We start from the raw sequence: 23,632 nt of genomic DNA on the forward strand, positions 1-23,632 counted from the left end.
AAAACAATGTGTTTAGATTATAAACACGTGTAAAGCATACACAGATTTTTAAGCTTGGATAAAGATTTAACTGAGTTTCTTTCTTTTACTGTTAGACGTACGACTTAAGTGTCCTGAAAGTCAGCACTAAACATCCCATTGCTCGTAAATACAGAACCTACACGCATATTTAATCAGTTATATATATATAGGGAACAATTGGCACTCATTTTAGTGGTGATCATTTTTCACAAGTATTAATTAGATTAAAGTGTGACATCACTACACAGGCACATAAACAATAGACCCTGTGACCATGAACAGCACGTAGCATCTTTAGACACAACAGCAGACTCTGCAGAGTTTGAACTTTCTGTCCATTTTGCTATTGTTGGTAAGTAATTCTGTCATATAATTTATTTCAAACATGCATCTATGAATTAAAAGGTTTGGGCAACGAGATGTATATATTTTAGGAGAATATGACCCTACATGAAATCCTGCTACACAAACGGCATCTCACAATAGCAAATATGGACAATATAAGCACAGTCAGCTGTGTATACCTTCATTTATTTATTTACAGCGGCAGCACAGATAGAACGTGAGACTACAGTATATTAGACACAGAGAGGAAAGAACAGGGCTGGTTTGGTCAGTTAAAGTTATTGCACCCACATTAACACTTAGAATACATCTACCTTATTTGTATCATAATATGAATATCAATAGCACTCTGAAGTAACATTTGAACCATTTTCATGTCTTTTCCACATTCATTTTAAGAACAAAAATATAGCACTCCCTTCTTACTCTTGTCATTTAACTTTTTTTTTTTTTGAAAAATAAACTAAAGACAAACGAGTTATAAAAAAAACCTTTTACCGACATGAAAGGACACATTCACACACATGCACGTGTCTTATACTGTACTTCAGAGTGTGTGAATATAACAGAAAATCAGCAGTGAAATCATGGAGGTTGTTATTAAATTAGCTCTTTCTAATAAGCAAGTCAGCAGCTAGCATAGAATTTCAGAGACTTTTTTGTTTTTCGGAAACTGTTTTATCTTCACAGAAAATGTGGAAAAATAAAAGATTGTTTAATGGTGATAAGAAAAAAATATTAAATGAATGCCTAAATACAGACATGTTATCTAAGTATTATATTATATTAGAATTAAGGCAATTAAAATGTTAGATTTGTACACCAGATAAAGACTCTGGTAGAAAACTACTCTGAAGCACAATAATGTGGTTCTTAAATATATATTTTATAGACATTTATCTCAAACTTTAAAAAAGAAAATCCCAGAGTTATCAATTGGATAAAAAAAAAAGAAAAGAAGAAAAAAAAAAAAGCATTGAATGAAAAACACAAAAAGTAATAATAACAATATTTAGACTGACAAAACATCATAAAAAAAATAAACAATTACAATAAGTATGGGTTTTTAATTTAAAAAAAAAAAGGAATTAAAACACTCCCACACACACACACACACCCACACAAACACAAACAAACACACAAAAGCTGTTCTTAGTGTATTGGTGCAGCTGAATCTACCATGAAAGATTGGAATTAAAACACTTTGGTATGTTCATACTACACTCAAGATAATAAAAAGGTAATGAAAGACTAATACTGCACTAAGCGGACGCTGCGCATCTGGATGTGGCATATATAAACATGCATTTATAGTGTGTATGTGTGTGTGTGTGTGTGTGTGTGTGTGTGTGTGTGTGTGTGTGTGTGTGTGTGTGTGTGTGTGTGTGTGTGTGTGTGTGTGTAAAAGATACATTTCCACTGACTATATATCTAGTAAAAAAGGGTGAGGAGTTCTTGAGATCTGACAATGAGAGGTCCAACGCTAAACTGTGTATGATAAAGAACTTTTAGTTTAGTTGGATCTCTACATCAGCAAAGACGATGGATTTATTTCAGTATTACAAATCAGACATAACCAAAAGAGTAGTGTCTTCTGTACATTCAGTTTTGATGGTTTATGATCTTTAAATTTCCCTAAGTTGTAAAACAGGACGTAGAGATGATCGATATAAAGAAGTGTAGTTGGATTCTTTACAGAAGCCGCCGCAGTATGGCGACCATGTTGAGGTGTTAAGGTTAAAATGTAAAGGTCCTTTATCCATCCTCACTTGTGTCCTGTCACCTCTACCTCAATCTACCTCACTTCTAAAAATGACAACCCTGCAGAGGCAAAGGCAGATGCAGCAATCGAAAAAAGGCGTACTAGTGTGTGCTTAATGAGTTCGCGCTCACTTTAGCAGTGTGGATCTCTGTGTCAGTCGGGCAGCCTGCATTTGACTGCATGTGTGTGTGTGTATGTGTGTGTGTTCGCATTGTGGTGTTCAGCAATCGGCCGAGTTTGGTGCCGCACTGTTCGCTCCAGACAGAGGAGCAGACTCCTCCTTCATCTCGATCCCTTCTCCTCCGCTGCCATCTTCAGGTTTCTCGTCTTCTGCAGGATAGACAACCACACAGAACTTCTGGCCCAGGTATGTCATCTTATCTGTGGGAAATTACAAAGCACAGTATTAATACTGTCACATTTCATATCATAGAAATTACAAACAAATTAGGACAGGGATCAAGTTTATTCCACATACCAACAAATGTGTTGAAGCACTGAGGCTTGCTGTCCCAGTAGACACCCAGGAAGTAGACAGGCACTCCGGTGAGCATAATAGCCAGGCCGATGCCACAAACCACAGGTTCAGAGTACAGAGAGAAGACCAGGAGGAAGGCCCAGAACAACAGATAGATCACTGGCCACACAAGGCTGATCTGAGATCAAAACACAATTGTGTCATTAGATATTCATGTGTCATTAGATATTCTTGTGTCATTAGATATTCTTGTGTCATTAGATATTCTTGTGTCATTAGATATTCCTGAGAAAACTCAATGTTTTTGTGAAACAGGATCTTACTTCTTCTGTTTCATATTTTTAAATCAACGTGGCTCACAGATCAGCTCAAGGTGTTTAATTGCAAAAACTGCATAGTCTATCATTTAAAAAAAGGAGTTTAATGTCACCGTAAACTTCGTAAATGCTGTAAAATTCTAAATGCTTGCAACATGGCTGAAAAATGGGTTAGTAATAAATTTCATGTTGCATCATGAAATCATGTCTGTGTTACACTGGTTTCCCAGAGAGGGGTGTGGAGGGCCAAGGGCTGTCTGTAATTTGCATAACATCAGAATACAGGGCTGTCAAGTGTCACGCATTGATAGTGACAGTCACGCATTTGGGTCTTTTCTCATGCTCTCCCACCACACATCGTATTTCTGACGCAGAAAAACATTTTGACTATTTATCATATGTTTAATAAGCCGCAGCGCCCAAAATGTCTCAGTCCGCACCGCTGTCTCTATGGAACCAATCAGAAAATAGCACTATTGTATTTGGGTAAGATTTAAAGCAACAACCAATGAAAAAAAAAAACATATACTGGAATTGTTCACAATCATCCTCGCTCACCCACAGAGAAAACCACTGGAGCTGCAAGCATCACTTTAAGCACAGAGTAAGTCATGATCTGTTTTAATGTTACAACAAATTCATAACATGTTTGAAACAAACAATGACATTTTGACTGCTGTTAGAGAAACTTTCCCAGATAATCAGCAGTACTATTTCATGAGTGTCTGTAACTTAGCCAACAGTTTTACAGCCTGTTCACTGACAACACCTGCTCAGAACAATAGTCTAGGCCCCCGGCTTTATGAAATTTTATAAAATAATGAATTTATCATAAAATAATGAATTTATGATAAATTCATAAATGAAATCTCAGAAAAATAAGGCTACTAACCACCAGCACTACACTGTACAATTTAATATGTTTTGTTTATTTCAAATATTAAGTTTTGGAAAGTTTTAATGTTGTAATGTTTTTTTTGTTTGTTTGTTTGTTTGTTAGTTTGTTTATTTTGGGAGGGAGGGAGGGAGGTTATTAAAATATGTCACTCTTGCCTTCAAAACTTGAGAGCCTTGAGAATGTGTTTTTCTTGAAAAGAAAAGTTTCTTTTTTTTTGAATGACATTTGCCATTATGGTGATTTAAAATCCATCATAGAAAAAAATATGATTTCGCAGTGACTTAAATAACAGGTACTAATAAGTATTTTTGAAATATATGACCCACTCACCTTGATTGGTCGTGGCATGTCAGGCTGTTTGATGCGCAGGACAATCTGCCCAGCGACTGTGACACCATAGAAGAGGTAGTTGATGAAGCCCACGTAGTTGATAAGCGTGTACATATCGCTAGTGCACAGCATCAGAAGGGTTGAGATACACTGAAAATGAAAAAAAAACAGAGCCAAAAGAAATTTATTCCTTAGGTGATGCCAATAGATCAAGAATTCTGTTTAGTAAACGGCTAAAGAAGGAGTGTATATGTGACTCACAGTAAAGAGCAGAGCAGGAATAGGTGTGCAGCGCTTTACATGGATCATAGCTAGCAGGCTGGGGAGATGGCCCTCTCTGGCCCCAGCGAAGAACAACCTGATAGAGAATGGTGCACGCAGACGTTTTAGAACATTCGATTCAACAGCAGACATCAGACACTAAGTGAAGAGAGAATGACATCCGAAGATGACAGATATATACCAGGAGAATAGAACAGAGAACATTCTACACAACCAGACGTATTTACGAGCCAGAGGACATATCTGCACGACAGGTCAGTGATTGGGAGAACATATGGAAGAACATAACGTAACATGAGACAAGAACGACAATGAGCCCATGGTGGAGGACTGTGGTCACATGTAATCACAAAGCATGAATGGATAAGATGGATGAATAAATGGATGGTGAGACTGACCGAGAGGAGGTGAAGAGGGAGCCGTTGACCCCCCCAAAGGTGGACAGAGCTACCGAGATGGGCATGATCCATGACATCACTCCCAACAGCTTCTCACCAAACGTCTGGGAGAGAGCAAAAGAGTGGTGAATGAGAGCTTGAGCAAGAGAAATAGTGGAGGAGAAGAGCCTGAAAAAGTCTGAACAATCCGAGGGGTACGTTTTGTCGACCTGAGTTTACAAATAATGCAGTTTTTCATATCGGAGTATGGCATAAGTATCAATTGGGAGAAAATGTAGGAACAATTGATACTTAGATATGTCATCAAATACTAAACAAAGTTAAATTCATCAGTTAGGTACCAAAACAATCTAAAGCATTTACAGAAGTCAGTACTCTGCTCTGTGGTGATCTGTAAACTAGTGAAAGGTTTCATTCAGAACAATCAAGAGACAGAAAACTCACCACAGCAACAGCGTTGGAGGCCAACAGCTCCTGGGGGCTCATGGCAGTGACGTAGGCAATGTTAGCAAACACGTAAACAAAAGTCACCAGAGGGATGGAGATGAAGATCGCACGCGGCAGGTTTCTGTTCAGAGAGAGGTGAAAAATAAGAAAGAAATGTAAGAGAATGGCGACAAAGACGTCTCTTCTGCCTGTCATTGTTTTGAACTGAATTGCCATTAGTATATTATTTCTAGTTCTAATAATAATATCTCAACAAAAAAAAAGGATGGCTAGTGACTTTATTTTGTCAATTATTATAAACTAGTATGGAATATTGCATTCATAAGTATTTAAAAAAAAAACAATACGGTGTAGAAAAGTACTGACAAATAAACAAAATTTTGGTTGAATTGAACCATGTATTAGTTGGCAATATAAATAGTCTATGTGCTGGAAGACTATTCAACTAAAATGAATGAAAAAATTACAACAAATAGACTTGTAAACTTGTGACTTACACATAGGGATCAACCAGTTCCTCTGTCACATAGTTAAGGAAGTTCCAACCTCCATAAGCAAATGAGCCTTGCAGAAATGCTAGAGCTATCAGACCCACATCATAGTCCTGAAACGGCTCGAAGGCATTGACTGGCTCCAGCCAATAATAGTCGCCTGTACAGACAGACAGAAAAAGAGTAAAGAATAATTAGAAACCTAAACCTCCTGGCCTCATGAAAGTTTTTGCTCTGAACCGCAAGCTCTCAGTTCTTGCTCACTGATTGAATCCACACTCACACAAGAGTGAGCAACAAGAAAGCCGTACCCTCACAGTGGCAGTGTTAAACACCAAGTACAAACTCACAGCATTCCTGTTTACTTTCTGTATTCAGGGTCTAATACCAGCTGTCACTGCAGTCACATCAGAACAGTGTGTGGATTAAACCCTGATATAACAAACCCCTCTGTACCGAGATCCTGTCTAATCCTCGACAATGCTCTGAGAAAACAGAATTATCACAGCTTGGCTTTCATGTTGCTTTTGACCTCGATGACTTCTCTTAAGACAACAAGGGGAAGATGTATCTTTGTGTGATCAATCGAAAGCAGTAACACACACAAACATCAAACATGCGTACGTGAATACACAGAGACACATTTAGGCAGATGGTTCTTACCCTTGCAGATCTGAACAATGCCCATGATGATGATAAGGATGAGGGCCAGGAGTTTGCCGGCAGTGAACACGTCCTGTACGCGAGTGGCCCAGCGCACGCTGGAACAATTCACCCAAGTCAGCAGCACTTAAACAGACAGAAAGCAGAAGATCAACATCAGAATCATGAACACATAAAGTATATTCATGTGTTTAATAAGCCGTTTATTATTTCTTCCACAATTAAACCTAGAACCAGATCAGATTTGAAACGAGCATGTTATAATAATTAACATTAAGAGCACGAGCCTTCAGGATCGAGGATTTTTTGTGACTTGCTGCATTGTAGTATTAATTATAAATAAATTAATAAGTAAATAAGGAAATGTATGGATATAGCCACTACAACTGATTTACTAGGTTTCAGGGGTGTATTACAACATTAAATGCAACTAATGACACAGTTTTCAAATAAACTAAACTCTTTTCCAGGGATTAAGAATCTATTCAACTAAAAGCGCTGATCTGGGATCATTCGGTACCTGGTGAATATATAATCATGCAGTAGTAATATAAACGATTCTATATCAATACTCTAACATGATCAATATAGACCTTGATTTTATCAGGCCATTTTAAGTTAATGTAAAATTGAAAAAAAAAAAAAAAGGGAAAACATGCACATCTGTGAATCAGGTATGAGGTCAATCAGGTTTTAGCTGCATTAGCTGTTTTTTTTTTTGCTTGTGTAACATAAAATTATGAGTCAAGTGAAAGAATCTCACAAGGCTCTCAAATTCACACACACACACACACACACACACACACACACACACACACACACACACACACACACACACACACACACACACACACACACACACACACTTTCGAGCTTACTTGTAGAAGCTTTAGGTGAACTTCAACCTCTGGACTTGTGATTATGCTGAATGCTTATAGTTTGAGTCCAACATGTGGACATACAGTACAATGCAGGAAAGCATTTAAATCCCACCTCTTACATGCATAAAGTTCTCAGTAAAAACACAGAACCTGTCTACCACATCAATCCTGTGTCTGAGAAGCACAAGGATCTTCAGTTCTCACTAGGACACTAATAACACCGGCTTCAGGAATACACCGTGTATTAAATCAGTCAACAACGAGCCAGTGTTTACGGTGTCAGTTACAAAGATCAACTGAGGAAAGATAACCGGAGTCCCAAACACCCTGATAACTACAATCGAAAATAAAATACTCTCACAGTCCTCTCAGGAAAGAACACTGCGAATTATCGTAATTTGTCACGTCACCCAGTGCTGACCTCAGGGTCTGGAGACATAAACAGCACAAGTGACACCTCGAGTGGTTTGTGTCACCTGAGCTGGTGAAAATGTTAAGAGTATTCAGTTCCATGTAAGCAATAACGGTGCTTTTATCTATTTATTGACATCCTCGGCATAAACAGTTTTTCATGATAGCTGGCAACTGCACCAGTTTAAACGAGTAAACGGCTAAAAAAAGAAGCTGCACTCAGTGATAATAAATCTCTGAACATCAACCACAAGTGCAATGTGTTTTCCTTTTGCACGTAGCTCAGCCAAAAGCCATCAACAAAAAACGATTTGTGTCTAGAATTAATTATGACTTGAACATTTTAACAGCTGGCAATTGATTACACTCTGAATCGATCTGACTGTATTTAGGTGCAGTAACATATTGCATAGCTACTCAAAAATTCTCTGCAATCAAAGCTAAAACAAGAATTTAGTCATCTTTATGTCGTCTGTCTATACTTCTCTACGGGTTTAAACGGCTTCATGTTGTATAAAAAACACGTCACAAATACGAATTCAATAAAAAATGAAATATAAGGTGTTTTTTTTAAGTATGTTATAGACAGACATGATATTTCATGTCACACTAAACAGATTATTCATGTAAATCTGTTAAATAAGTATGAGATTAATCCAAGGGTTCTCTCCATGTGTGGGGAAAACTGTAAACTGTAAATATCAAATCTTTCCTAAAGTCATATTTTAAGATACTGGGTAATGAGTAGCATGCTGTAAAAGATAGAGAAAATACATGAGACCCTGATTTAAAATGCATGCATAAAAAATAAGCAAACACGTATACGAGATATACAAGAACTGCATCCCAATCTTCACTCTCATAACTTTTAAATTAAATTATTCATTAAGGGCTGACAAAATGCAGAAATAGGCACAAAAACACTCCCAGAATTCTTTGCACAAATAAACAAACCGCTCATTTTGCCCAGAGCCAAAATGTCTTATTCAACAGCTTTCTTTCAAATGTTAGTGTGTCATTAAAGTAGGATAAAGTAGATGAGTACAAGGAGAGCACTCTTTGGAAACAGTGTGTTCTTTGTAACTTTCCTTCCTTTATTCTTACTGTAACAAAATATAAAAAAAAAACACTTAGTACACAAAAACAAAAAAAAGTCAACCTTCAACTCTTTGTGTCTAATCCAACTGTAAATCTAGTAAAGCATCCTGAGGGCATTTCTTCTTCCTAACTGATGGCACTATTGTGAAAAAGACAAAAACAGAGGTTGTGAAACAGCCCCCTGTCCTCCTGGAGATCCTCTTACACCAGGTTTAGACAAACAGGTACTGTAAAACTAGGTCAGCGTCTCTTCTCCACAATGTACTGTGTGTCTAGAACAGATTCTGGTTCTTTGGATCTTTCTTTTTCCTGTCTCCACTCATCCTGGGGTATTTGTGATGGAGTGTGAAGTTTGTAAAACGGCTTTTTTTTTTTTTATAAACTTCACACTTCAGAGAGAGAGAGAGAATATAGAAAAGTAGCATCTGCCTTTTTTTTTTAACAGCATTTAACAAACAAGGAAACATGAAGAAATCATCAACCAGCAAAGATTTAGGTCTCTGTAGGCAGACTGAATCCAGTGGCTGCACTGAGGTTATATTGTACAGATAAAAACCCAGTTTTGTCTAAATGTTTTGGATTGTTTTCCAGAATCATCCACAACAACAGCTCACAAAGTTCCAGAGATCACCAAAAAAAATATCTGGATATGAAGTGCATCATGAATTCGTCTGCAGACACAGAATCCATTCAGAATTTCTATATTTCGGGGTAACTTTTAATTACTTTTCTCTGTAAAGTTTCCAAAAGATTTTCAAGACAAACACATTTACTTGGACTGATGTAAATATTGCATGAACTGACTGTTTGTCTAAAACAAGCACTGAGTCGCAGTCACACATATAATGGTCCAGTTAGGAATTACAAAGGTCAGGTTCGATGCTAATTTGCTAATCACTCCATCATGGACAAACAAATAAGATGAAAATGTATGTGGTCTAGTTTTCCTTGCAGTTTGAATGCAGTCCAATGAGAAATAAACGTGTTTATCTGGTTTAAAGCAAGACTGTTTGTCTCTGGTATGATTGGCAATCAGATTATAAGAACTGCATCATCACTGATCTTCAGAGAGCCTCTCATGAGCGCAGCATTGTCCCAGTAACAGTTCTGATCTGGTATCGGTTTTCTTTCTGGCATGCCAATACACTAAAAATCAGCTCTGTTCCTGCATCGACTCTATAGCACTGATGCTTTGTTGGTACAAACCCCTATGATTATCGTCATGATGAGCAAGTTGTTATGGCGACCACTTTATGAGAAAAGGCTGCGCACGCACCATGACTGAATACCTTCTGGTATGAATAAGGAGCATTAAACAGCAAGAAAATCACAAACAGATGACAAAACAATGCATTTGCATAAGATGTTGTTTCTTTTGCGATGACTTGGTGGAGGTCAATAGGAATTGTGCATGAAATGGTGCTCAAATAAACTAAAAATATACACATAGCTTCAAGATCACTTTTATAGTCTCCAGGAAAGCTTCATAACATCATGTCTATATATATATATATATATATATATATATATATATAACTGAAAGAAATAATAATTCAGATCATGTCACTGACTATATATGGGGCAAGTCGTGGCCTAATGGTTAGAGAATCTGACTCGTAATCCTAAGGTTGTGGGTTCGAGTCTCGGGCCGGCCATGACTGAGGTGCCCTTGAGCAAGGCACCGAACCCCCAACTGCTCCCCGGGTGCCGCAGCATAAATGGCTGCCCACTGCTCCGGGTGTGTGTTCACGGTGTGTGTGTGTGTTCACTGCTGTGTGTGTGCACTCTGGATGGGTCAAATGCAGAGAATGAATTCTGAGTATGGCTCACCATACTTAGCCGTATGTCATGTCACTTTCATATATTGTGAATGAACGATGCACTGAAGTGTTTTTTTTTCTTTTTCAGGAAACCAGAAATAAACGTGAAAAGCCACGTTTGGTGCTCTGAGCTTGGCATAGCGCCAAATGTGTACCGTGCATGCAACATACTTATGCTTGTGTCTGTGGTGTCTTACCACAGTGTTTCTCTGTCTCTATCATCTATTTCCTGTCTTCTCACTTTCACTTTATTTGTCCAACCACCCCCCACCCCCCTGTGTTATGCTTGAGGACTTACAGAGACACAGGGCTGCGAGTAGGCGAAGGCCATTCTCTGGCGGGAAGCAGGTAGGGAAGAGCGGCTGAAGAACATAGTTGGAGAAGGTGAGAGCGATGACCGCTTGGTTGGTGGGGTAGATCACCAATACGGCAATCCATAATCTCAAGAACCTGTAACACACAAGACCATAAAGCACACAAAGATGATCACACGATCCTGTAGTCTATAAGTAGACTCATGTGTTTCTACATGTCCATATCTATTACATAAAACTAAATCCACTCTAGAACAAATATCACATTCATATCGTAGTATTACATAATATTAAACCCACTATCACACTCTGGAGAAATATGTTGCAAAATATGTTGGAATCATTTCCAGTGTATTTGTATTTCTCACACAGAGTAACACAATGTGAGTGTGGGGCTCAAAAGCATTGATTATACTCACTGGTATGTGAATAATGCATAAGCCTATTAGAAGCTCTGCAGTAGCATTGGGAAATGACCACAGTTTGTACTAAATCCCCTTAATTATGGTGAATGCTTATAGACACACATTGAAAACTTCAAAAAGTTTAAGTTTCTAGTTTAAGAAAAGGTCAATAGGGGAGACAAGTCATGAGACTTATCTGAGTGGTAAGAAAGGAAATACAAAGACTTTTCATTCATTTTCCAATTTTCCCTCTGCTATAGGTTCCTGCTTTGATAATCTTGTAAGCCTAATGCCTGCAATTCATTATGCCATTAAGTTTAGTATAATAAAATCAATTCAAAAGGCATTAGCGAAAGCTCAGAGAATACAGAACACAACAGATGCACTTTAAAGTCCGTCATCGAGACTAGGAATCATTTAATTTGCTAGAACATCCATTGTTTATCTGTGAAAACTGTTTCAGATGAAGATATAAAAATAATAATAATTCTGTCATGTCATATATATATATATATATATATATATATATATATATATATATGACGGAATGACAGAAAAGAGCACCCAAAGCCTCCATAAAAAAAACACCTTTAAAGTCTAGTGTTAGGAGGCACTAATTTATCCGTACTTGTTATAAGCAGCTGAGTGTGTGAGCTGCACCTGGATTGTCTCGTGTAAAGACATTCTCACCCTGCCAATCCACCGAAGATGTCCTTAACATAAGAGTAGTCACCACCAGATTTAGGGATGGTGACCCCTAGTTCAGCATAGCAGAGAGCACCGATGGCAGTAATGACTCCTGTAACGATCCAGACGATGAGTGCTAGGCCCACAGAGCTAGCATTCTCCAGCACACCCTTAGGACTGACGAAGATCCCCGAGCCTATGATGTTACCTGTGACACACAGAGAATTGAATGGAACGGTTATTTTGTGAAAAAAATCAGTTTTAAAGTTACAGCATCTCTGAATTGGATAACAGTCAACTGTCCGGTGTGTGTACAGTTATTACTGCATTACTACACATATATAAATGCTTCACTGCACGAAAAATGAAAAATATTATTTACAGTATTTTACAAGAGCCAATCACTGATCATGGCTGTGGATGTATTTATGCAGCGCTTTGTATGCTTGGGCCTTGTATAGCTGACAGGAAAGCATTTCAGCTTCAGATAAGAGTAGAACACGTAGCAGCCAAAGGTCACAGTGTGACAATGCATCCTCAGCAAATCGAACCAAATCCCTCCGGAAGAGACAAACAAGGCTGAAGAGGCTGAAATAAAGATAGAAAGACGGATACAGGTCTGTCTGGAAATAAAGATGTTCTGAACAGAAAGAAGCGGCACCGATAGAAATATGACATAAACAGGAGTGATCAATGTCAGCTGGCATGGCAGAGAAAAATGGGATATTTATCGTTATAAAGAAACCAGCAAAGCAGAAAAACGCATCGACCCGGTTGTTGTAAATCAAAGCAAAATGAGGATGTCAGGATAAAGAGAGAAAAAAAAAAAATCAAGGCCAGTGGACAGCATGAGTAGTTTGCTGAGTCAGTACCAAAGACAGGAGACACAGACCGGGGTTAATGGGTACAGCTTGTCCATGGGTGGGTGTGTGTGTGTGTGTGGGGGGGGGGGGTGCATTTTATATAAGACACGCCTTGTTCCGTTTGATCCGAGTGCCTCCAACAGCTTGTGAACGTGTGAGTGAGTTGCTACATGCATGCATGCATGCACACGTGCATGTTTTAAACCAAACACTGCTCCATTCCCAGTGGATTGTTCATGCATACTGGGAAGACTCTCCAGGAACAAAGGAGAAAGAAAATAACCATGAAGTTCACATGAAAATCCCTGTGTGACCTTTAGTATGAACAATGTGACCTTATCATTGGAAATCTTTACAGTCTCTTTGAAGATTAGCTTCTCTAATCTGCCTCCTACATTCAAGTCTTACAAGAGAAACCATAACACAGCAAATAACCCTAAAGAACCCATAAATGAAGAGCTTCGTATGCTCAGAAATGACAAACAAGAGCCAGATGGGTAAAAGCTGCTGAATAGTACTCAAATCTTATATGGATATGTAGACCAAAGGTCACACATAAGATAATCACATTTATTCATGCCTTGATGTTTACCTGATTATTACTATCCCTTTTTGAGCTGATATCAGTACATAAAACTCTGTCTGGTCCATACACACAATGCACAAGTGCAGAAAACTGAGAATCATAAAGCACCACTATTCACAGCTCATATTCACTTCCTGTTTTTTAGTTTGGATATGAAAGTTTGGCCTAGCCAATTATGAGTTACACAACTATGATCTCTGGCATCGCTTGGCGCCTTGTATGTGCAAGATCTGGCCAGTGGATTCTGTAATCTGGTTCCAACCAGCTCAAATTGCAACTCAAGGAAGGCAGCAGTCTGGTATTAATTGACTTAAGCACACCTGACCCAAGGGCTGGTTAGAACTAGTTTCTCTTCACTTCTCCTTCAGACAGCATTATGCAGCTCACGTGCAGCTCCAGTAGCAAATGGACCCTCGGTGCAGTGCTGACTCCAGTGGAATAGCCAAACACGAGGGCTTCCTGTTCACGTACTTCTTCCCCTCGCTTCCTTTTTCTCTGTGTGTGAATTAGTTAGTGTTTGCTAAAGCAAAGACAGTCCTGTGACCTATCAATCCTACCCGAGTGCTCATAAGCATCTCGCACTGTCAGACAATAGTAATATTACGTACATGATTTAAATGCAACCAAATGCTGAGGTTCTTTTAAAAGCTGGGATTAAATCTATCAGTCTAAACTGTCTTTAATCTGTGGCCAGATTATTTTATTGAGGCTTAGACCTTGATTGCTCTTACAAGGTATTATAAGCAGAGAACACACACCTAATAATTTACACTCGCGGTACCTTTGGACTTTAAGATTAACTGACTGTTTAAATGCACACACAGTGTAGACTCCTTCCATAAAGGTTAAATCAACCATAAAGGTTAAATCATCTTGTAGAAGACTTCACTATGCTGACGATTACAATTTGTTTCATTGTTAAATATCTCTCCATTTATCAGAACATCATTATGTACGAACCAATCAGTACTGAGAATACAGCTTTGTTGTACAAATTCAATTAACAAATCTCCACCCTACATTTCGGCACCCTATCACCACCCCAATGATGTTATCATGTGTTACTGTTTATAAATCCCACAAACAGGCGAGATGCCACTAACCTCCTCCAGCCCCCTATATTGACTCTCCTCTGTTGCTCTATTGATCTGGCTGTATTTCTGTGTCCCGCTAACAGGAAACACTGAGAATGATGGAGAGTAATCTCCAGCACTGGGGCGGTTTATCCGTCAGTCAGATTAATCACCAGCTCTCCAGCACAACCATTTAGCAGCAGTAGACTCTAAGAGGATTATTTTAGTGTAATCATCAGAGTGTGTTTATCTCTGTGTTACAGCACAAGTACAAGACAGAAGCCACACTGATTCCTGTAGAGCAGCAGAACAAGGGCCACCATATTGTCCAGGGCAGAAGCTATAAATTCATATTAATATTCTCAGGATTATTACAGACCATGAGCTGTCATTATTTTCTATTGGACCAAGCAACACTCCTTTACTTAGTCACTAGCTTGAGAATCACATATGGGAATTTCTAGGCTTTCAAAATTAACCCTGACCTCGTCTGTCACTCAGCTTTAAGAGCACAGCCAGTGAGGTGAACTTGGCAAGAAACAACTTACTAAGTAGAGACATGACAGAGAAACTAAAGCTTATACTTGTATTTACAAAACCCAGTTATTGTACGTAACTTTAAACATTTGCCAAAAAAAAATAGTCCATAATGACAGCTCAGTGGCAAGACAGTATTTTCTTTTAAATTAAAAGTGTTCAAAGTTTCCAGGAAAAAAACCCTTCTCACGAATTAGCCATGTATGGAAGATGTTTTTTAAATGTGATTTAAATCAATTAAATGACGATGTGATGAAGCCTTAATAAATGCCTTAAGACTAAATGCTTAAATTCCTGATTCCTTACATTCTTATTTTACACTTACTATGCTGACAAAAATAATTAATGTTTGTTAATGTTTGAAATGTTTGTGCTTGCAACCCTGTGATTGTGCTTTTAGTACTACTGTATAATTAGGTCTGCGAGGATATTTGGGAGTTTAACTATATAAATAATAAGGGACGCAGGGTGTCTGCGAGATATAATCTAGCCTAAGACTTCCTATAGTCGTGAGCCTGCTGTGGTTCACATATACAGCTCTTTGAACATTCTACGGAAGGAATTTTATACACAAACATTAAATATCCTGTTTCAAACTATTGTGACCTTGTTCATTTTTTGCACTAACAACAAATACCGAGCTTTTCTCCTACAATAGACGACTTAAAAAAAAACATCTGTTCAGCAAAAGGAAAACAGAATTGTGCTCTTTTCAGTTTCGCAAACAAGCAGCTTTTACTTCCGCTTGCAAACCACACACGATTGTGTAGATGATGTAAGCATAGCATGACTACCTTTCCTTACTGAAACTTACCAGATAAATGCTGAAATCCACCAGTGTTTTTATCTTCACTCACTTTCCCAATGCTTGGTGAATCACAGTCAGCACTAACACACTGTCACTAGAGTCACGATTAAACAACTATTCTTGCACCAAACATTAGCCTGAAAATAACAACCCCAGACCCACATACTCAGAGGGAAGCTACTGGACATTTAATGCTTGGATGCACTCCAACTAGGCCAGCAGTAAATCCATCAGCATCGCTAACCTGCGTTTGAGTCGAAGCAGCTCTAAAGATATCTGAGGTAAAGATTGTTTAACAGCCTACAAGCTACTAACATTCAGTCATCTTGATTGCATCATGATGATTAACCACCTCACACGTTTGCTTCTATAGCATTTACTAGAGATTCATCAATCTTAAGCATCAACCTGGAACTACAAGAAACATTCACCTTGTCCTGCTCATGAGCCATGAGTGTCCCAAAAACGGGAATACGATTTAGACAAAAGAAGAACATACTGAAAACATCAAGCATGTCACACAACAATTGAAAGCCAAGGTTGGGCAACTCTGCATCTGTTTAGAAAAGAAATGTCAATCACGTAGATGGTGCTTTATAAATACGTTGCATTTTACTAAAGTGTTCATTATCCTTAAGTATGCAGATGTTTGAGACACCCTGTATATGCAAATAAACCCTAGCTGAAGCAAATTGAAGTGGTGTTCCTGATACCTTCTGAGAAATTCAATGAAACAAGCACGGAACAAAGGCCGGCTGGTAGTCCTGCGGGAGATCCGATACAACAGTAAGCTTTTAATAATATTCACGTGATTAGCATGTGGACAAGAGACTATAACAAGACTAAAGAGGAAAACTCCACCCTGAAACACAGGGTGTAATGAGATGATCAAACCAGTCTGGGCACTGAGCTGATGGGACACATTGTTAGCATAATTACAATGACAATTAGGAGACAAAAAAATATTCAAAACATTTGACATAAACACAGTCAGACTTGGGCGTCAAGAACAAGAGCTTCTTTTCTAACTCATTAAAGTGACGTGACATACGGCTATGTATGGTAACAAATACTCAGATTTCGTTCTCTGCATTTAACCCATCCGAAGTGCACACACACAGCAGTGAACACACACACCGTGAACACACACCCGGAGCAGTGGGCAGCATAAATAGTGGAAAAAGCAAATCTTGGACATCAAGCTAAACTTATATACAGTGGTGCTGAGTTACAACACAGAATTAGGGGAGCTAGTTATTAAATTAAAAAGAATTAGGGCAGCTAGTTATCTATTAAATGAAGTGTATGATGGTGGTGAGGTTGTTGGCTGGAAATTTGCACCTGATCGGAACCTGAGCAGATTTTACAGATGCACTCTTATTTACAGGCTCAAGAAATAAAGCTCTGGAAATATTTCAGCACAATTAGTAGACAAATAATGTTTACTTCCTGTTTGTCTTTGAGCAGAAGATGATGTAGTGACTGATTTTCCCTAAACAAGATTTAACGTATGCATTATTAGACATGATGATAACGCTTCTGCTTCCACTAGCTCTGAGGTTCAACTCTCTCTAGAGATCCATCAAACAGGCCCAGACTATTCAGTTTCCATGGAAACCTTAGGCCATGCTTCTTTTCAAGGTCACAGCTCCTCCTTCGCTCCCCTCACCTGGCTCGTTGAATCCCATGAGAACAGTCTTACGTTTCTCTAAAAGGACCCTGAGCCCTAATATGGACGTGAGACATTATGTCACAAGCAATGCTGCTGCCAGATTAGTAGGAAAGAACAAAAGGTTTGTTGACATGTGCTTTGCTCCCATGCACTTCAATGTCTTTCAATGTCAAACAATGTTTAGCAACCTGCCTGCGTTCACAATCGAGGACTTAGCTGTGTGGAAGTACAAGTGATGTAGGATAAGGACCATTAACCCTCTGTCTTGAAAATGGACCTTAAACACTGATAGTTAGATACTACAACCGTTATTGGTTTAATAATGAACTCTCATTGTCAGTTGAGTAGTATGACTGATAAATATTTTTATTATTATTATGCTTTGGTAATTGACTTCAATGTCAGTTCTGAGTAAGATTGATTCAAATCTCCAGGATTGCCAGAGGACCAAAGTACGAACCTTGATCAATGTCGTTAAATCTTAACATATAGATGAAAGTGTGTTCCAGAGAAACCAATGTAAATACACTCAGTCATTTGAGTCATAGCTGTATGCTGACTGTGTGCTTAAGCACTGAATTGCATATATAGCACTCATAAAGCCTTATTACAAGAAAGAAATGTATTATTACTAACCGATAATGATCCCACATGCGCTCCCAAGCCCGATCTCCTTCTTCAGGGCCACAGATGATTGTCCTTCTCCTTTCCCGGCTTGTGTCGCTTCTTCCGCGCATCCAGAAGCCGCGCTTCCTCGGTGTCTCGGTCCGTCCGTCATGTCCCCTTCTGTCTAAGCTACTAAGCAGAGCAGAGAAAGCGCTTGGAGAAGGCTGTGTTGGTGATGCCTGCTGGTTTCGAGTGCTCGGTATGTGTGATTTGCAGCTATACGAGCGCAGTGTTTTCGTTGGGGAGGGACGACACCGGATTGATCTTAGTTCAAGTGCGCGTAAAGAAATGGGACACGGTGAGGAACAGCTGATGTACAGAGATGATCAGCATACCCGCTCTGCGTCTTCACACTTGTATAGAGATGATCAGCATACCCGCTCTGCGTCTTCACACACGTAAAGAGCACAATAGGAAACACAACGAGTATATACACGATGCATATATGATATGATGAAAGTCCAGCTTTCAAGTTCAATTACTGTAATCTAGTCAATGTGACGTCACAGTTTTAGATGAAGCTAAGAACACATCCCAATAGGAATGAGATCAAATCAGTGGAGCGTCTCTTTGTTTATTATTTATATCTTTGTGCGTAATTTAAGTTTCCGGCTTATCCTGAGACTCCACAAAATCATTGCACAAAAAAGGAAAATAATGTATATTTGTATATATATATACTTTGTTTTTTTAAATGACAGCTTCTTCCACCCCCTGATGTAGACCTGAACTGAATGTCCTTTCTGTGTCCTCACTGAGACCGTGTGCTTCAAGCGCTTCCTTGTTCCTTTTATCCAAAGCGCATCCTCCGAGCAGACACAATTCTCTCCCACTGCACTGATGCAATAGCACTGAAGATGAGGAGGAGGTTGAGGACGACAACGACGACGATGATGTGTGTATATGCATGTGTGTGTTTATTTGAGCTTAGTCTGCCTTTAAAACCCGTAAAGCAATGACGTTTTAAAGACCAACCAACCTGAACCTAAGACAGCCAACACTGGCTCCTCCCCGTTCAGTACAATCCCTCCTTACACCAACACCGCACGGCAAAAAACACAATCTACTGAAATCCTGTTTTTCTGCCTATAGTGACTCATTTATACTTTACTTTACTCCTAAGCTCTTAATTAAGCGTCGCTGTAATTTTGCAATGAACCATGGAGATGTTAGGAAATTTGCATACCCTAGGTGTAGCACAAACACATGTGTACAAGGCTACAAGGAGCTATTTTCTCGCAAGAGAAATGTCTGATATACATTGATTCTGTGATCTTGCAGGTAAACTTTTAAATCAATAGTTTGCTTCACTGGTTTAGCACGGGTTTAGCTTTTTTATATTATTCCTTAAATAATATCTCACACTCAATTTATGATGGACAATAATTGGGAAAACTTTTTATTAAGCTTCAGAAAACTAGTAATTGGAATGCCTGTATACTATAAACGCCAGGCCCTGATGCATGGTGGATCATTGGGTGCATGGTGAGTGAGATTGTTCTATGAGGTAGTCATTGGGGGTGTGTATGGGGTGGGAGAAAAGCACCCCATACAGACAAGATGTTACACTATGCTGTAGCCTTAAGATTTCCTTTCACTGGACCTAAGTGGCCCAAACCTGTTCCATCATAACAATGCCTATGTTCACAAAGTGAGATCCATGAGGACATAATTTGGTAAAGGTTGGAGCGTAAGACGTCGAGTGTCCTGCACAGAGCTCCTAACCTCAGATTGATATGATGTCACACAAGCATGACAATCATCACGAGCTCTTATTTAAGATGATAAAATTAGTTTCAAATTGATCTGGTTGGCTGATGAACATGATTATGTGCGAATAAGATTACCGAGACAAATGTTTGCCCAACATCTTTTAAAGAGGGTGTGTAATAATTCCCAGACTAACCTATGCTTGCTTTTTGTTAATTCCATTAATCTCAAACCTCCTGTTCTAAACTAAAGAAACTTCAAATGATGAACTTTTTTAAAGCAAAATGAATGGAAATATGCTACAAATGTAATATAATGAAATATATAGTATGAATATAATTTCTTGATTCCCTCAACAATGCTGATATGGTGTTGATAAGAGAAAGAATGTAATATATTACACTAATCTTAACTGTGTTGGTCAAAGGCCATTTTGTTCAGAGATAGAGACAATGAGAGAGAGGGAGGTGGAGGACGTTGCCTGATATGATAACGGTACTAGATTTCCTCATGGATAAATGAGAAAAGAATAAATAACACAAGAATTCAAGATCTTTACCTGATATGGTCTAAATCCTCCCATTCTTATCCTCAACACATTCTACCTTTGTGAGGCAGAAGTATTACAGAAATGACACCATTTCTAAACACCATTCCCAGATTAAATATTTACATGTTTATATAAACTGTCTATTTGAGTGATAGGCATGCCATAGCTAACTGCTGCTTGCTGAGCTGACACTTATCTTGAGGCAAGTCATGTGTGTGGTTTTAAAAACGAGTTAATACAGAAGTACATATTTACTCTCCAGCAGCTTTAACAGGATCGTCTGAACTCTAGCTCATTCATGCAACTGGACAATCAAACAAGAATCCTGAAAATCATGCAGATACAGGCCAGAGCATATGGAAATGCAAACGAGGTTTAATGTCAGTGAGTGGTGTCTAATCACTCTGCTCTTATAAAGCTAATCTGTCTCATGAAGTTCATGAAGCAGGCATGTTAGAACAGAGGAAGCACTGTGAATGCAGTCGTTCTGCTGCCAGACCTGGAACTGCAGCATCTGCATTACAAAAGGGAGATATTAACACGACGGAAACATGAGAACGGCCGATAGGCATGAGGCGTTTGTAGAGAGTGGAGTAAGACCTGTTGCCCTGCCTCGAGTTTAAACTCCAACACATTGTCACTGATCAGCAAGTCTTAGAGGTGTAGATAAGCCCAAGTCTATATTCTCTCTCTCTCTCTCTCTCTCTCTCTCTCTCTCTCTCTCTCTCTCTTAGATTCATGTGCTTTCTTGGTAATAACAGGGCAGTGAAAGGTGCACAGATTTACAAAAGAGATACGGGGTTAATAAATAACCAAAGCTTTTAAGCCCATTTGCTGCCCAGTGGCTGGAAAATAGGGACCAATAACATCACCTAAAAGCAGTTAGAATTTTAAACACCTGAAGAAATATCAGAAGTCTATCTGAGGACGAAATCTGGAATGATTTGCATATTTATTTATTTAAAGATGATTTACGTAATGTTTTTAAAATGCCCGAAGTTGCTGTAGAAATGACTCAAAGTAACACTGTTACTATCACTGGGTAAAAATGTTTTGAGATTCGAACGAACCAATAGAAGTCCTGGAGATATTGAGGGAGGGCAATTCCACAGTTTATTAGTCATGTAAAAATTGAGGCAAGCCTGGTGTGTGGTACCGTGTGTAATCTGCTGCCAGAGAATTATGGTGCAGAATGGGATGCAAAATGGTGGAAAAGCTGAGATAGTTGGCATAATTTAAGAAGTAATGAAATGCACAGGCAACCAGTTTGTACAGTTTTTCTTGCCTTGCAGGGCTTGACGAAGAACATTCTTCAGCTGCGATGTTAATATCCTTAACTCAAAGAATCAAGCGAGAGAAGGGTTTATTTTCTAAACACACACAACCACATGTAAAACACCTCTTACTTTTAAGTAGGGAACAACTTGAATCAGAACATTCTGAACCAACCGAAAGAAAAACATTAAAAGCTGTTTCTAAAAGTTAAATATTAATGTACACTTCCTGTTTCATTCATGTGTGTGTGTGTGTGTGTGTGTGTGTGTGAGAGAGAGAGAGAGAGAGAGAGAGAGAGAGAGAGAGAGAGAGAGAGAGAGAGAGAGAGAGAGAGAGAGAAATCAGTGTGCAAGGTAGGAGAGAGTGCAAGGAAAAAACCCTCTGTCCTGACAGCAGGACATGGTGGAAAATAATTCCCAAGAGCTGTTGACCATGTAGAGGATGATGATGTGACCGGCTCTTGCTTGCATACCTCATTTATAGACCTATGCTATGAGACAACTGACTTCTCTGTGAGTTGCGTAACCTACTCAGAATTGCTAAGCAGAGACAGATGTATAAAGAGGAATAAGGAAACTAGTGTATGAGGAAAAATAAGATCGTGACGTGACAGCTAAAGGGGTGTCTGTATGCATGTAAGAGAAAAACACAGTGAAATGGAGAGCAGTTTGTGGCATATTTACAGAAATAAAAAGAGAATGGAATTGCAAGATGAGTGAAGAGAAACAAGGACCAACGTGAGAAGCAGAGAAGGGGTTTGAAAGGGGGCGTGAGTGTTTTGGAGAGAGTGTAATATGAGAAGCATGTTTACCATGCACAGAGACATGTGCTCCAAGAACAATGTTTCCAGGAAGACTTCTCTCCCTAGCGACTTTGTATTTAGCTTAATTCGACCCTGCATGTCTGGCCAAAGGCAGTGTTGATGATACATGTAGTTCCCTCTTTCTATATTTGTGTTAGTGTGTGTATTTGCTTTCAGGATGGTTCTGACATGTTATAAAGTTATTCAGCAATATATTCTGTTGCTCCCCTATTCCTCTTTAGATTTTGTGTGTGTGTGTGTGTGTGTGTGTGTGTGTGTGTGTGTGTGTGTGTGTGTGTGTGTGTGTGTGTGTGTGTGTGTGTGTGTGTGTGTGTGTGTGTGTGTGTGCGAGTGAAAGTGACTGATTTTGTGTACAAGTTGATGGGTGATGATGTGTAGCTTTTTGTTGGTGTGTGAGTTTAATAAGCTTAAGGTTACATCTGATTGCCTTTCTCTTTGTGTTGTATGTCAGCATACTTGAGGTCCACCAGAGAGTCTTTATGCCATTAATCACATCATTCACTCTTATGTTAATGCGAGATAATCTCTGATTAATGTGAACATGTGTGTTTATTTGTAAGCGTTTGTACGACTAAGCCTTTGAAGGCCATTCACACAGACTATAATTACTGTGTCAAAGCCCTTGGTCTTGTTTGTCCACACCTCCTCCTGTGTCTGTGTTTACCTAGCCTCTTTTTTTAGCTAAATTTGTAGACTCTCAGATCAGAACATTGTGTCGCGTTGTTTTTTTAATCTGAGAATAGCTCTTCACATTGTTTCTTAGTCATGATTGTGCAGTCCAGCTGTGCTGCTTTTCCTTTAATGTGACCGCAGACGGCTGTCTCACTGATCGTCAGATTGATCACCTCAGGCCAGTGATGGCTCTGTGAATGGGTGTGAACGCTTTCATCACACAGCCATTGTGTAAAACAGGTTCAGTGTAAGAGCCAAATGGAAATGAATGATTTGCCCTTTGTTAGTTTTCGATAAGATGATGGAAAATTTATAGCTTAATGGTTTTGATTGATTGTAGAGTGGAAATG

General features: G+C 38.9%; 1 protein-coding gene across 2 annotated transcripts; it reads right to left on the reverse strand.

The window, feature by feature from the left end:
* Positions 1-536: 536 nt before the first annotated feature.
* Positions 537-19,191, reverse strand: slc7a8a (solute carrier family 7 member 8a). 2 transcript variants are annotated; one of them, XM_047819815.1, is made up of 12 exons: positions 18,934-19,191; positions 18,223-18,640; positions 12,051-12,255; positions 10,941-11,092; positions 6,433-6,558; positions 5,776-5,929; positions 5,276-5,399; positions 4,832-4,935; positions 4,413-4,509; positions 4,152-4,301; positions 2,607-2,784; positions 537-2,509 (listed from the first exon to the last, which is right to left on the reverse strand). In XM_047819815.1, the coding sequence occupies exons 2-12, from the start codon at positions 18,362-18,364 to the stop codon at positions 2,349-2,351; spliced, it is 1,593 nt and encodes a 530-aa protein (XP_047675771.1). In that variant the 5' UTR covers positions 18,365-18,640; positions 18,934-19,191; the 3' UTR covers positions 537-2,348. The 2 variants fall into 2 exon arrangements, with proteins under 2 accessions (XP_047675771.1, XP_027034100.1); XM_027178299.2 differs by having other exon boundaries at positions 18,223-19,191.
* Between the last annotated feature and the right edge of the window lie 4,441 nt (positions 19,192-23,632).

This window comes from Tachysurus fulvidraco, chromosome 1, assembly GCF_022655615.1.
Source record: "Tachysurus fulvidraco isolate hzauxx_2018 chromosome 1, HZAU_PFXX_2.0, whole genome shotgun sequence".
Taxonomy (NCBI): Eukaryota; Metazoa; Chordata; class Actinopteri; order Siluriformes; family Bagridae; genus Tachysurus; species Tachysurus fulvidraco.

What these genes read in the sequence shown, in the direction of transcription:
- slc7a8a (XM_047819815.1), bottom strand. Translation starts at nt 18,364, where the DNA reads ATGACGGACGGACCGAGACACCGAGGAAGCGCGGCTTCTGGATGCGCG. An exon ending in ATCTTCGGTGGATTGGCAGG is followed by an intron (nt 11,093 to 12,050) that starts GTGAGAATGTCT and finishes TGTGTGTTACAG; the next exon opens with GTTCTTGAGATTATGGATTG. An exon ending in GTGCTTCAACACATTTGTTG is followed by an intron (nt 2,510 to 2,606) that starts GTATGTGGAATA and finishes AATTTCCCACAG; the next exon opens with ATAAGATGACATACCTGGGC.